This window comes from Botryllus schlosseri, chromosome 11 (genome assembly GCF_051294905.1).
Source record: "Botryllus schlosseri isolate E-star chromosome 11, Bs_hap1, whole genome shotgun sequence".
NCBI lineage: Eukaryota > Metazoa > Chordata > Ascidiacea > Stolidobranchia > Styelidae > Botryllus > Botryllus schlosseri.
In genome coordinates, this window is record NC_137246.1 from 28,815,185 (window position 1) to 28,831,319 (window position 16,135).

General features: G+C 40.7%; 1 protein-coding gene across 1 annotated transcript; it reads left to right on the forward strand.

Annotated features, from left to right (window-relative positions):
• The first annotated feature begins 2,742 nt into the window (after window positions 1–2,742).
• Window positions 2,743–15,850, forward strand: LOC145450528 (FAS-associated factor 1-like). The gene is made up of 9 exons (XM_080329054.1): window positions 2,743–2,997; window positions 4,496–4,579; window positions 4,659–4,763; window positions 7,381–7,955; window positions 8,417–8,623; window positions 9,879–10,068; window positions 12,108–12,236; window positions 13,960–14,117; window positions 14,405–15,850. The coding sequence occupies exons 1-9, from the start codon at window positions 2,955–2,957 to the stop codon at window positions 14,798–14,800; spliced, it is 1,887 nt and encodes a 628-aa protein (XP_080185180.1). The 5' UTR covers window positions 2,743–2,954; the 3' UTR covers window positions 14,801–15,850.
• Window positions 15,851–16,135: the final 285 nt, after the last annotated feature.

Genomic DNA, 16,135 nt, shown 5'->3' on the forward strand with positions numbered 1-16,135 from the left:
GTGTGTGAAAGGCAGGTTTCTTAATCTGGGTCCAGCCCATACATTAGGGGTGAAAGCATGGTGTCCTAAATGGTGTGGGCACAGCGAGATTGAACGGCTGACTGCATTTGGTTTACGTCATACTTTCCATTTGCCCAAAGGCGATTTTACGACCATTTTTGACCGGCTTGCCGAGTGCTAAGTTTGATAAAACGGGTATCAATGAGAAGCTGCCGCTGTACTGATTATTAAAATATAAATTATATTCTGCTCATGGAACTGGAACCCCCAAAATCAACCACGATTTTTGAATTGTGATCGAGTTTAACATTGTGACGCAACAAACTGTCTGACTATTTCCGAGCTGCATTGCCTCGTTTTGCCAGACAGTCTTGTTGCGTCAATGTTCTTAAAAAAGCTAACCTTCCCAGGACTCTTCCATGCGAGTTTGGTAATATTAAAGCCACCTTAAGTGGCAAAAGTCCTCCGAAAATATCTCGGTAGACTGAAGGAGATGGGATAGTCGGGTTACTAAATAGAATGTGTTGAGAGACAACACAGGAAACTCCTAGAAAAGTATCGGGAAGAAAATTCTTTCCGCGATGAGATCGATGGCACTGGCGAAGTGATCTCCTTTCATGATGCATGGAACCCGGTTCGGCCCTCCTAAGATTTTGAAGCTCTGAAAACCTTTTGTGGATGACTGGCAACATTCTTTCCCTCAACGGCTACTGTTGAAGCCGATATTTCCCAGATTCGCTGGGCGAGAAATGAATTTAGGATAAACTTAGCTGACCTGAGTTTGGAAGCACTGTTACAGTGCAAACGATTTAAGTCTATTCAACAGCTGTAACAATCAGGTGTTGAGCGTGTTTGTTAGGCATTTCTTTCTTTTTTTTTGCTTATTGGCACCGATTCCAATGGATACTGCACATTTTTTGGTTTCGTTTGATATTATTAACCTATAACGTCGTTATAGGTTTTTTCTTCTTTTATTGTTTGTTGGCACTGATTATACGTGGATGATGCAGATTTTGTGGTGTCTTTTGACAAACTGGCCGAAATGAAGCATTTTTGTGACTAATTCGAGTCCGAAACTATCTATTTAGAGGACGATGCCAAAACTGCCAAAAATAAAAATCGAAAAATGCCAAAAATAAGTTATTTTTGGCAGTTTTGGCATATGCCAAAAATAACACGGCCTGCCCATATCTGTTCATTACATCGCATTTGAGTCGTGTATATCGTATGTGTGTTGGGCCGATGAAGATATAATCTGTCCATTGATTGATTGATTTACACACACAGAGAGAGAGAGAGAGAGAGAGAGAGAGAGAGAGAGAGAGAGAGAGAGAGAGAGAGAGAGAGAGAGAGAGAGAGAGAGAAGAATTTATTCGGTGACTACATCTATAGTCCAACGTCCCGTTCTGACCACTATTTGGTATCGAACACCCAGTTTGACTCACCGATTAGTGCCAATATAGAAATTAAACATGGAACGACAATGACCGATTTTGCAGTTCGGTTACGCTTCGCTGAGGCTGGAGTGGAGAATTGTTTTGCGTATACAAGTATAGTATAATGGTGATGCGTCCGGCTTCTCGGTCGGTAGGTCGTGGGTTCGATCCCCGGCCGGGTCATACCAAAGACTCGAAAATTGGTATCCGCAGTTATCCTGCTAAGCGCTCAGCAATCACGGATAGCATGGAGGAGAAAAAAACGGGGGCGCAGACTAGATGACCTCACGGCCGTATCGCAACTCCGTCGTCAAAGCATCTGGATGGTGCAGGCGAAAAAGAATATCATCTCTCTCTCTCTCTAAGCGACTGTAGGATTTCTGGCAACCCAAAAGCTATCTTCCCGAGCGCAGAAATTATTGAATCTGGTCTTGATCGAAAGCTACTGTTGCACCGATTCCGAAAATATAAATTAAAATATTGATCAGTCACTGATCCACCTAGAATCTGTCTTCCAAGTCTGAAATGTCGGCATTGTTCATAACAATCGGGTAACCGCAACACAATGGACAAAACAATGACCCGCTGCGACTCTCCGATTGTTCGAACAATGCCGATATTTCAGACTTGGAAGACGGATTCTAGGTGGATCAGTGCCTGATCATTATTTTAATTTATATTTTCGGAATCGGTGCAACAGTAGCTTTCGTTCAAGACCAGATTCAATAATTTCTGCGCTCGGGAAGATAGCTTTTGGATTGTCAGAAATGATACAGTCGCTTACGCAAAACAATTTTCCACTCCATCATCATCATCATTGGTTTATTAGCAATTTTATCACTTCAATACACCACAAAAAATGCGATACACTGAATAGACAGGAAGATGTCGAAGCGACTTGGATTTGTCAATGGAATCGGACACCCACCTTGGCCTAGGCGTAGTAAAGAGGAGGCATGCACACTGAATGAAAGTAAAGAATACAGTATAGAAAAAGAAAGCGACAAGAAATAGGGCGGCATGTCATGGGAAGCGGAACGAAGCTGCAAAATCGGTCGCTGCCGTCCCATGTTTAATTTCTATAGTGCCAAGGTACACTGTTCTGAATGGATCCACGGTCGTCATAATGCCACTATCGAAGTTCCCACGATTCACTCGGTCAGCCGATTGGATTTGGGCCATTGTGTTATGGTCCGCTGGGTCTGTAGTTCGCCGAGTCCGCTATTTAGGATTAATTAAAACATTGTCCTGCTCCGCGGTTCGCCGTTAAATGTTCGCCTGTTCTCTTCTCTGGTGGGTTCGCGCCGCAGGTAAAAATGTCGATGTCATGATGATGATGATGTTTGCGGTCAGACGGCAATTCCATAACGGACTTTAAAGAGGTTTAGAATAGGAACTACATGTTTATTGTCATCAACAGCTTAGGATTAGGAAAAAGTAGAAACAAAAGCCGAAGCTCGAACTCGAAGGAGGACCCAATCAATTGTGAGCTCTTCTGAAGACGCATAAAATCTTAGGATGGATCGAAATGAGATCCTTGCGAACTTTCAGGCAGTTACAGGTAAATGTCATAGTTCTAGACCTCGTATGGTATCATTCCATCAACTATTTAGAAGTAATATTTGTGCTCAGTACCGGTAATTGCATTGATGACTTTTCCTTACTTTAACCAGGATGTGATAAAAACGCTAACGTCAAGTGCACTTATAATAGTACCATATATGATTTGATTTAATTCATAGTGTCTATATAATCTAATAGCATACCGCACTTATATTATTGATTCATCAAGGCCAGTGATTCCCAACTGCGGTCCCCAGCTATAGCCTTCTTGCTGCTCCCAAAAAATATTAAGAAATCAATTTATGACAAAAAAATAAAAATTTATATATATAAAATACTCTTGCTTGCTTGGATTTTCAAATTAATCTCTATTCCACAAGGAAATCACAAAAAAATTTGTCTTTGCATTGCGTAATTGGTCATAATCCTGATTGGAATCTCCGTCCTTTTTTTGAAATAAATCCTGCGTGATAGAAGCTTTTTTCGCGTGACAGAGTCAACTTTGCGGCGTGACAAGCAAGGTTACTGACTTCAAATGACTGTGTTAAGCCAGTGACAGGAGATCAGATGCTAATGGTTAGCAACTGGTAAGGTGCAAGTACTTTACCAACAGACAGTAATCAACAGATCCTGGCCTGAGGATTAGGTCAAAACATTATATACCACATACTAACTGGAATATAGCATTTGGGGTGGCTGAGAACATTGACTTTTTTTGAATTTTTTTTATTTTTTTAAATGAAATCAACGACCCGTGGCGGCGTGACCGCGTGCAACTGGCGACCAAGTCGGCGTGATCCTGCGTGCCTTGGACAACGATTCCATACTGGGTCATAATAGTAGTTACGGTGAACAGCATTGCTTGAGGAATAAAGATTAATTTGAAAATCCAATTTTTTATCAATCATACTGCTTCAAAGTACGTTTTGCAGTAATTTCAATGTTCAATTACTTGACCCCAAAATTGTATAATTAGACATTTGACTTGATTCTCCACCATCATTACAGCAAATAATATGGATTTTAAATTTTTTTGCATGCAGCGCCATCTAGTGACATGATAATTTTGAATCGCATTATCTTTTGAACCGCTGGAAATTTTTCAATTTAATTTTTTTTAATGTACCCAGTATTCAAATTCTAGAACAACATTTGTAAATATTGGACAATTCTGAGGGTATGCATTACAGCCCTTGTTAAGTTATAATGGAATTAGTCAGTAGCAAGTTGAGACCAACCAAATCCGATTTACAGAAGCCAGCATTTGGCGTTCGCGTCCAGTTTCATGTCCAACTTTAGATCCTCACCCAGCATAGATTTGTTAGTCAGTCTTTTGTAGTCTACAATATGACGTAGAAATAAGTTTGAGAAAAGGCCAGCAATAACCATGACCTGAGATTAAGCCCATTGTTACTGCATGTGCAATGGGCATGCATGCATGTCTATATCCTTGTGCTGAATTTCCTGAAATGAACTATGCGACGGCGTTTCTGCAGGCATTGATGACATCACAGAGTGCATTGCTCATTTGGAACAGAGTGAATGGAATCTGAACGATGCTGTGCAAGTCTCCCTTCTTGGTGATTACTTTTCCTTGTTTTCGTCTTAGATGAGTAACCGGGGAATGTAGTTTTTGTCTTAACTACGCTTTATTTCCAGCCAATTCTAATCATCCGTCGCCACGTCCTGAACGAAACTCGTCTGCAATACAGGAGATGTTTCCACAATTGCGGCCGAGCTCGCCGATTGTGTCTGCAGCGCATGGTACGTTTATCTTCGGTATTCAGCATTATGAATTGGATGACCAACCTGACCAACATACCAGAATTTGACTTTGATCATTCTAGTCTGTCTAATTGGACTAATTAGAGCTGAATCCTTTCAATATAATTCTAATCTATTTGTAAAATATTTCTTTGCTCTCTTTTAAAATCTAATCTACTTTCTGGTTTTCCTGAAAATGCTACAGGAAAATCGTATTGTGCATAATGAGCCAAGCTTGCTGTACTGATATTTTCCGTTCTCATTCTTATCAGAATAAACTCTGATATGAGCTGAACTTGATTATTACTGTATTTCTTTCCCGAATTCAGTAATTATAAATCTAATTTGGAAAGGCTGGAAAATTTCTAATCGTGATTGCATTTGCATGCAAAATAAGGTCAGTTGTGACATGCAAAATAAGGTCAATTGCTACATGCAGAATAAGGACAGTCACTCACAATCATGTTAGTGTTATGGAAGGTCCTTAAGGTTGGGGGTTAGGGTCCCGCGTGGGGTTCTTCAAGGGTTCGTGTAATTTGGGTAGGGTTCCTTAGGGTTTAGGGGATTCTTGGGATTGAGGTGCGGTTCATTAGGGTTCGGGTATTTAGGGTGGGGTGAGGACATTAGGGTTGGGTGTTAGGGGCATTACACCCACCCAAAATATGCCAACTCCAGCCCTAATGACCCTAACCCCAACCACAAGGACCCTAACACCTACCCTAAACACGCTAACCCCCCAACCCCAACATTATGGTGACTGACTTTATTTGCATGTCGCGACTGACCTTATTTCGCATGTTTCTGACCTTATTTTGCATGCAATCACACCAACCCTCCTCACATATCTCGGTCGAGCCTTGTAACAGTTCAAATGTAGTCGAAATAATACATGAGGATGAGATTAACGATGATTTGAAATTGTTCCACAATCATTTTTGTTGATAAATTAATTCCTAGTGACTTAGTAGCCTACATGTCATTTCAGTACCGGCACTTGGAAAACGTCATTAGTCCCTACTCGACGCGAATCCTTGTGCTAAGCAGAGTTGGATCAATTACAATATTTCATTTCAATTACAATTACAATTACAATTACAATTACTTCCTTGCATGTTTCAATTACATTACAATTACAATATTTCATTTCAATTACAATTACAATTACAATTACTTCCTTGCATGTTTCAATTACATTACAATTACAATTACTCAATGCTAAAAATATCAAATTACAATTACAATTACAATTACTGTTAAACATGTAATTTATTACAATTATAATTACAATTACTTTTAAACAGGTAATTGATTCAGTAAAGAGGTGTTCTTTGACAACCGTAGCGACGTAATTAGCAACAATCTCAAGCTATTCATGGTTCATTCCTGATATGTAGAATACCCTTAAATTAAAAAAAACTCAAACGTATTATTCGAACTATTCCTAATCATGAGTACTGAAAACTGCAAGCACAGAAAAATGTTTCAAGCGACTGTTAAGAACCAAAGGTTTGAGCGACTAACAGCGAATAGGCTACAGAACAGTCAATGAAATGTAATCAAACGATTAGGCTATTCGGAGCTGAGTCAAGATAATGAAATGTAATTGGTAAGGCGTCAGCGATAAGGATGATACCGATAAGGTGCGTAAAATTAAAATAAATGCGAAAGGAAAGAACCTCCTGATAACTAAGAATTGCAATATTTTGGTTCGCATTTACATTTTCACTTGCTCGGAAACTGTTGGATAGCATTTGATGAACACTAGGGTGCGAAAAGTTTCTGGCCCCAGTAAATTTTGCCAATATTGGAGGTAAGATTGGGATAACATCTCTACAAATGCGTCGTCATAGCACACAATGAAACCAGAAAGTTAGCAATCCTTACATATAGTTTGATGGTATGGAAGGTTATGACTGTTGATGAGAGAATTCTCCAATATGAAATTCCGACTATACACCGAGCAATAACCATAAAACGGAGGTGAATCGGGCCAAGCGCGGAAAAGATTTCAGTTCACTGGAGCGACGCGCCCCGTTCAGATGCTTTCACGCCGCTCAAGGGGGCACGCCCGCAGTTTGAGAACCACTGGTATAGCCTATATTGTAATTCACAAAGTCTTCTGTTGCTACTGAAGTATGGGAAACAGTTTAGCGTGACTGAATTATCTTGTCATAACGCAGCACGCATAGAACACCGATGTAAATAGGCTAATTATTACATGTGGTGACTGTTTACCAAGGCCTCAAGGCCCCTCTTCGTCATATTGGTTCGTACCGGATTTTCACTGGTGCAACGAATAAATGATTGATTAAATGATTATTTTATGTTGTGATTGTAAGGTTTCCATCAAAATGTAATTGACATTGTAATTGAGCAAAATTTTGATCAAATTACAATTACAATTACGTAAAATAGAAATGCTTCAATTACAATTATAATTACAATTACATGAAAAAATGTAATTAATTACATTCAGCTCAATTACAAATTACAATTGATCCAACTCTGGTGCTAAGCCCTATTCTCTGGTAGCCGTATTGAATTGTATCTGAATCGTCACAATGAACTGTGTTTTACCGAAATCAAATGTGAGTTATTTAATATTTTTATTTTTCAGATCGAATGATCGAATTTATCATCAAGATGGGCCCTACAACAAAACACATCATTCTTGACGAATCGGCCGTTTTTTCAACGCTCCGAAGTCTAGCCGCCATCGAATTTGAAATCCCCGAATCCGAAACGAGGTTTGAAGGATGGCCCGGTGGCGGCAATGCGCATCTCCCCGACGACCTGCCTTTGGCGACTTTGCGATTGCCAGCAAAAGTTCCTCTCCACATTCCATGTGCAACGAACAGCCGAACAACGGAAGGATCGGTCAATTTCACTTTGAAAAACTCTACTAGCGATTTGGACAAACTTCGTCAAAGTTTCATTTTAGAAGTGACGGATAAACGAACTAAAAAAGTGTTCAACCTGACCATGCCCGGAAGCAAGACTTTTGAGGAACTGCGTTGCGACGCCCATTCTTTGACAGATATTCCACCCGTTAAGCAAGTTTGGGAAGGTCTTTCTGCAGATCCTGAGCTTTTGTCTCTGGATCGAGCTCTGGGCAGCTTGAATTTACAATTGCCGATTCATAAATGCAAGATCAGCAGCAACGAAAGAGCGGAAGAAGGAAGCGATATGGATGTGAGTTTCTCGTTCACGCTTTTAGCAGCTATTGGATCTTTAAAACCTAAAGCACAACTAAGTACAACTCAGCAATATTATTGGAATGGGACCGGTTTTTCACATGAGCATTACTGCAGGTTTGAAATGGGAGGGTTTTCTACCCTCAAAACCCACCGCTACCTATGTCACTGTTAGTATTGATGACTCCGAGCTAGCAATGGCTGCAAGAACATGCATCGTTATCACGATTCACGCCAAACGACAACATATGTTTTCTAGTTGTTTAACAACAAAATTTTATTTATCGCGCTACTAGAACTAGAACGACTCGCTTTTTAAAATGCGCTACTAGATATGGAACTAGTCGAAAAATCAGCATTTCGTTGACCGTCAACCAACTATATCGGTAGCTGCACAAGTGCGAATCTGTTCTCGTTGTGCTAAATCCAAACTTAATAATCTATCGTTTCTTTCTCCAGGTTGACGAGTTTGACGAAGCAACGGAAGACTTTTTGTACTCTGATAGCGCGAGCACCTCTTCCAGACTTCACCCCATGATGCCCAACGAAGCCACCGATGAGTACGCGGCTCTCTCTCAGTTCCAGTCCGAATTCAACAACCGCTATGGCGTGGACGCCCTCATCACCCCCAGCTTTTATCTTGGAACGCTGGACGGCGCCATTCAGGTATTGCGGCCGTTACGTTAGAGCAGTACTTTTAAACCTGTTGCGACACATATTTTAAGACACCTCAAAGGGAGAAAATGTGCATTGTAGTAACTTGCAAATGCCAATCTTTGATGATGATATTTACAACTATCTTCATTACTAGTGCTAATCGGGTCGTTATTATAAAAATTTGATGATTGTTTTTAGAGAAACAAAGTAGGAAGTCAATATTAAGTCATTTTTTCCCTCATATCGCATGCTCAGCCGAGCTGATGACCTGCATGCCCACCACTCGCTGTCAAATCAGACTGTTGATAACGTTATAATTACAGTGTGCAAATATTAGCTCACTTCAGGACAGGTGGTGCGAGACAAAGTTATTGTAAAAGTTGCAATAGTGGTGCGCAATGAGTCAAATCAGTCTATCCAATTGCCTCTCAACAATAAAAGTTACAGAGCCACTGCGATTTTCATCCGCACCCCGTTTGTCATTCGCACTAAAGTTTTGCTCATTTGCACAAGTGCGCACCATCCCACGGGTTCAAAAGCACTCCGTTAGAGAATAGCGATGAACGGATCATGAGTTTTGGTATCTCGATCCAATCCTCTTCGTGGGACTTTTGAAAAGTAGATAGTTCTAGTTGCAGTCGTTCATTTTTTAAATCCAGTAGTTTGCACAAGTCTGGGCGTGATGCAGAAGCGAAGCCAACCGAATCCCATTTCTTAGCCTAAATTGTGTGCACTAGGGCTGTTTCAATTAAGTTTTTTCTTCAATTTCACTGGCTATTCAATAAAATGGTTTCGTTGGCTGGAAAATGACGCTGCCCACCAAATTTGGCTCAATTCCAACCTGTAGAGGCGAAGTTATTAGTGTTTGAAATTGTGGATTTGAAAAAAATAAATGGTATTTACGGTAGAAAGTTCTTTAATTAGTAATTTTAGAACCATAAATAGCATTGTATGTATATCAAATCCAAAATTTATAACATTAATAACTTCGTTTCTACTTGTCGGATTTGAATCAAATATGCTATGTACCAATTTTGACAATTTCATGGGGCTACCAGTAAAATTTGAACAAAAATATCTAATTTTTTGTGAACAAGCTTGAAATTTTCGAACTGTAATTGCTCCGCTTCTACAGGTTGGAATTGAGCCAAATTTATTGCGCAATGTCTACTAGTCAACCTAACAATTGTACGGAATAGCAAGTATAATTTAAAAAAAACGTAATTTTGACCAATCCTAAATCTGGACTTGTTTGTGATTAAAGGAAGCGTTCGGAGGTGCTGCTCGCAACCGACGGCTTCTCTCCGTTTATCTTCACCATGACAAGAGCATTCAGAGCAACGTGTTCTGCAGTCAGCTGCTCTGCGCTCCATCAACGGTCGAGTACATGGCCAACCATTGCGTCATCTGGGCTTGGGACGTAACCTCCGATTTCAACAAGCAACGGCTGCTAGGTGAGGGCCAAACCATAGATCACTAACCTACGGATAGATACGAGACTGTCTATCATTAAGCATGCATCTTCACCTATAGCAGAGCTATTCGACCTTATTAGGGACCATCCGCACTTTTCTCATAAATCAATACCCAAATATGAGTATTAATGGAATCTTGAAACCCAAGCCTTGCACGTCAAAAAGAAAGCATTTTAAATATTTGTATCGGTATGCTAGGGCATGTATGACATAGAGCAGAGGTCTCAAACATGCGGCCCGCGAGACCATTTTGTGCGGCCCGCGGCTGTATTTTGGATTTAGAAGTATTCGACAATATATAACTGTCATGTATCTTTTTTTATTCGTAAATGGAAATTCGTCCCAAAACTACTGCAGAAGCTTGAAGCTACTCACCTAACTTCACTATTACATCACTTTCAAAAGTTACCGCTGAGTGGAGGATCACTGAATACTTCGGCGATTGGACATTTCTATTGCTATTGCACAGTAATCATTATATTCAAGTTGTTTTAGATCTGTTCCAGTATTCGAAGGTAAATCCAACGCTGATTTAATTTTACAATGACATGATCAATAGCTTTGTAATCAGGAGTATGCCCGAAACCCGGATTAGGCTGTACTGCTCCAATGCTCTGATATCAGATCAATCTTTGTAAAATTCTAAAATATTCTACCAATAATTGTGACACGTCAAGTTTCTGCTAGCTGCAAAATTATAACGCGACAGCTTTTATGATGTCCTGATGCATTTGTACTCTCGCATGGTGTCTACAGCAACAATTTATATTTTAAAATGTGATTTATTTCGTGCCATTCGTGAATTCACAATAATAAAAATCACATTTTGCATGTCAGTCTGCAATGTCCCGTCAAATGAGGCCTACTCGAAAATACATTGAATTCCCCTATTATTGGAGCTGCGGCCCGCGGCGCCATGAAAAAGGAGGAAATTGGCCCGCGAGTACATTTGAGTTGATGACCTCTGACATAGAGGAAGCGCAAACAGCAGCTGTACGCAACGCAGCCCTATGAAACATGTCTGACACACCCCATTTTAAATCGGGGTGTATCGTTTTCTTCTGCGGCTGGCATTTGTACTGCTGTCGACTGAATTGCAATAATTGGAATACTCGGTGCCAACCATTTTGACTGCTGGACAGGTGGACATATAAGTATCGGGAGGTTTTGACCAACTAGTGACGGTCATTTTTTGTCAAGGTTTTATGCCACCAATCTTTCACCAGTCGTATGGCGGCCAAATCATTATGTCTCCATCAATTGATGTATCCCGGCGCGGAAGGGGTTGGCCTCGAAATACCTGTGTATCGTAGTCCCGCAATGCTAGTTGCACACCTCTACACTAAACTATCGCAGCGTTATTTGAGGGTGTTTTCCAGAGAAACCAGTCGGACAAATCTTATCATGAATTCAAACCAATTTGTGTGATACAAAGGTCGGCACATTTTCATGTTGACCACGCGATATTGCAGTAATGACTCTTCTGCAGGTCTTGTTTATTTGCTATAGTACCTAACACAGTAGCCTTAGACATCTGTAAACTATTGTGTCACAGTAACTTTTTGCAAATGCGAGTCTGTAATGATGGTATTTAGTACTATATTCATGCCTCGTGCCATTGGAATCGTTGCCACGACAATATGATTATTGTTGCGAGAAAAAAAGCAGAAAGTCATAGGATCTGACTTGCTGATTCAGTGTACACCAGCTTTGAACCAGAATTTTGATTACGTTATATCAATTCACTACGACTGGTGCCAGATAAAGTTTTTGTAAAAGTAACAATTGGTGGTGCGTAATGAGTCAAACAAGTTTTACAATTGACTCACAACGATAAAAGGTAGTGATCCACTGTACTTAAATTTCTTATTAAGTTTAATTGAATGATATGCACGATTTCCATCCGTACTGCAATCATTTTCGTCTGCACTAGTATGTACCATCCTACAGGATGAAGAGCACTGGTCTATAGTAAAACGCTCCCCAGATTTCAATTTTTTAATTTGTTGTATTTTCAGATATGTGTTCCAAACACTTTGGCAGTGCGGTCTCAGCCACAGTGAAGCGAGTTTCCAGAGATGGATTCCCGATTTTGGTGTTGGCTCAAGGTCGTGGAAGGTCATGCGAAGTCAACACCATCATACAAGGTACGAGTCTCGCGTATTCTCAGATTGCTCAGACTAGAGTTGGACATCTTGAAAATTTTCAGATCTTCGTAATTAGAATGATAGAGACACTGTTGTTTTGATTTAGATTAGAATTTGAATGTGGGAATTCGCAAAAAACTTGGAACTTGAATTCAATTTCAAATTATTAAGTACCGTAATTTTCCATGTATAATGGGCAACATTTTACGGAATTTTCGCCGTAAAATAGGGAGATGCGTATTATACATAGGTACAACAAGCCTTGAAAAAAATCTCCCTCGATAAAAACTTGAAATCTTCATGTTTGTTTCCAATCGCGCAGCACTTTAAGCCATGTGCCCAGTAATTCGTATTATCAGTGTAACGCGCTGCCAATTAGGGAAAAGCGTGTTGCCAATCACGCGATCTCCTGCTGAGATGGTTTGACGGTTTGTACGGGAGCAAAATTGGGTCATTGATTGCTGCAGGCGCGCGCGGCAATCCTCGCTAATTCATCGCGTCAACGACAGGCCTGAACAATCGCGTATACAACACGCCATGTGCGCAAGCGCAAGATATAATCTTAAGATATAATCTCGGTCGCATCTCCAACAGGCCTGGTGCGCACGACATAACCGTTGGCCCTAGCAATCGCACCTGTAATAGGCCTCGTGCTCAAGATGTCGTGTCGCTGGCCTGAACTACCGCGTCGCCAGCCTCGCAGGCTTTGGTTGCTATCTACCATCGTTCAGAGACAATGCCGTTAATTGCATAATGATTAGCGATCGTTATGTCATAATTGTTGAACAGTGACATTGCAAAACAGAACGACATCGTACACTAAAACACAGCTATTTATGTACTGCGAATGCAGGGTGCGTACTATACTTGGGTACAGGCTTTTACCCAGAATTTGCATGCCATTTTAAGGGTGCGTATTATACATGGGGGCGTACTATACTGAAAAATTACGGCGCTACGCCAAGTTCAGTTGATATCAAATTCGAGTTGATTCTCATAAGCAAAGAATGAGAATGGCATATGTCTGTACAGCAAATTTGGCTCGTTGCTAGGGCTGTGGCGAAATCGAGTACCAGAGTGAATCAATTCTGAATCACGTATTATACTTCGAGTATTCGAGTATCACTCAATGTGACATAATTACAGTATGTAAGATGTCAAAGTTCAAATATGTACCTTTTATGGGACCATAAAGAATATATGGCCTGTTCTCTATCACGTTGACGATACTTTGTTATTCTTTCGACCATACCGATTTCATTTCACTTTGTGACGATGTTGTGGGTTGATCAATAACTTCGGAAAATCAATTTGACCAGCCCTACTCGTTACCACTGTGCAGTTTGCCTATAGCATTTTCGGAAAAACCAGATTAGTTGTTTCCGAATTGGATTGGAATTACAGTGACTGAATTCGCATAAACTTGGTGCTTGAATTCAATGCCGATTTAGTAACGAATCCAACAAAAATCAAGTTCAGTGCGTATCAAATCGGAGTATATTCTAATAAGCACTAGAATGGCAATTGTCTGTAAAGCAAGCTTGGCTCGTTCCGCACGATACAGATCTGGTATAGTATGTCCAGGAAAACCAGAAATTTGCATAGAAATAAAATGATAGTTTAGAAACATTTCACGAATTCGATTACAATTAGATTACCTGTAATTCTGCTCCAATTGGTCTAAATGCCCAAGTGGGACTGAGACGGAAGATGATCGTTTCAGGAAACACTTCCCTCGACGAACTGACTGTGAAACTGATCCACGCTGTGGAAGGTGCAGAGACGCAGAAGCAAGAAGACATTCGCATGGAAGAACTCTCCGAGGCCCGGGAACGAATCAAACGAGAACAAGAGCAAGCTTACGAAGAATCCTTGAAACAGGTGATCGTCAGAGTAGTGCTTCTCACACTGGGGTCCGTGCAGACTACTGGATGTTTAAAATTTGCAACCAGAACTACTTTATTTTTAAACTAAATCTCACTTTTTAGTATTTCACACGTACAACTAGGACTGGCACTTACTTTTCTAAGTCTGTAAACAGAACTAGAACTACCCATTTTTGAGAACGCGCAACTAGAATTAAAACTACTGAAAATAGCAGTAGTTTGCTGATAGTCAACTAACTTGATCGGTAGTGGGTACGAGTCTGTATGTTTCGTTATGGCCAGGACAAAGAGAAGCAAGTAAAGCTTGATGCGGAAAAGGCGGAAATGGAGAAAAGAGAGAAGGAAGTCGTGGAACGAGAACGAGAGAAAGACCGAATCATCCGGCGTCTCACTCAGGAAGTCCCGGCAGAACCGGACCCAAAATGCGTCGAACCGGTTTCGAAAATCAGATTTCGACCGCCCTCCGGTGGCGAGGCGATCAGTCGTACTTTTTTGGCTTCCGACAAGCTGGAGTCGCTTCTCAATTATGTCGGGTCGCTCGGCTACCTCCCTGGCAAGTACCGGGTGATCACTTCTTATCCGAAACGCGACGTTTCCTCACTTGACCGCGAAACGAGCCTCAAGGATCACAAACTTTACCCGCAGGAAACGCTCATCATCGAAGAAATCGGTGAATGATATTTTGACGCCGTTATTAGAGCTGGACACGACCGAGTGAACCGGTTTTTGGATCGAGTATTAGGCTTCAAGTTGACGAGTTGCGATATCATAACAGTATGATATGGTAGGATGTTCGAATATATACCTTTTATGCGACCACAAAGAATGTAGTCCTAGTTCGACATCACATTGAATATAATTCGCTATTTTACGGCCATGTCTATTACATTGCACTTTGTGACAATGCTGCTGGTTGATCACGACTTCAGATATGCCATTTTCAATAACGTACATAGCTTTGTACGATAAGACCAATCGAGGTGTTAAGGCTTCCACAGCGGAAAATAGTATCCAAACTTGAATTTTTGTTGGTAAATTGACTCTAAGTGGCAAGTAGCGTACCATTTCAGTTCTCTGAAAACATCATCTCTTGCTACTCGACTCGAATCATCAGAATGACTTCTCGATTCAGAATTGGTTACTTGAATCATTGTGTCCAGCCCTAATCGTTGCATGTTGGCAGCATACGACGTGCAAGTTCGACTTCAATGATCTGTTCAAGAGTAAATTCGAATTCAATTTTCCGACCTGCTATCTCATGATCATACCGTACTTAAGGCGGTATAAGCAGGAATAATGGATTGTCTACTCTTCAGAGTGTTTGAGTGAAGGGCCATGCATTTTGGAAATGTGACGTTCGATTTATAGGCTGGTAATGAAGTTTCAATGGAATGAGATGTCAAATAAGCGGTGGTGTTCGGTAATGAAGTACTGCTACTTTGAATTGATTTTGTCAGGGTTGTATCCAAGCCATAAGGCTACGAGTCTCATAAGTCTATCTGAGTTTTATAGTTTTTCTTATCACTACCGAGTCAAGTCGCGGAGCAACGGGTCGAATCCAAGTAGTGTTTAACTATTGTTTAGTATCGAGTTCAAGTCTGGTTCAACTCGCCTCCGAAACTCTTCTGTGATATCGAAGGTCTTGGAATCATGATATACACATTTGCGCTCACTATAAACATGCTTATTCAAACAGACATAATACAATTTCTCAATTATCGGTCCTGATATGAGGCTTTAATAAGTCATATAGAATGTGTTGAGTCACATAACTATGCCGGTCACGTGAAATGACTCCAGTACAAGTCTAGTCCTTTCGATGGATAAACCTGTGACATGTAAAACGGCGAATCTGTTGGGTAGGCTATCGCAATTTGCGGAGTTCCCTTACGTAATAATGGCTGTCGGGTAAATATAATCGACATGTAGATAGCTCTATTGTCATACGGGCGCCGGTATGTCAGCTTCTCTTTGACCAATCAACGGTGCAATCCTTAATTATGATTTCTAGGC

Coding starts and splice junctions, on each gene's coding strand:
- LOC145450528 (XM_080329054.1), top strand. CDS start 2,955: ATGGATCGAAATGAGATCCTTGCGAACTTTCAGGCAGTTACAG. Junction 10,069..12,107: donor CAACAAGCAACGGCTGCTAG/GTGAGGGCCAAA, acceptor TTGTATTTTCAG/ATATGTGTTCCAAACACTTT. Junction 12,237..13,959: donor AGTCAACACCATCATACAAG/GTACGAGTCTCG, acceptor TGATCGTTTCAG/GAAACACTTCCCTCGACGAA.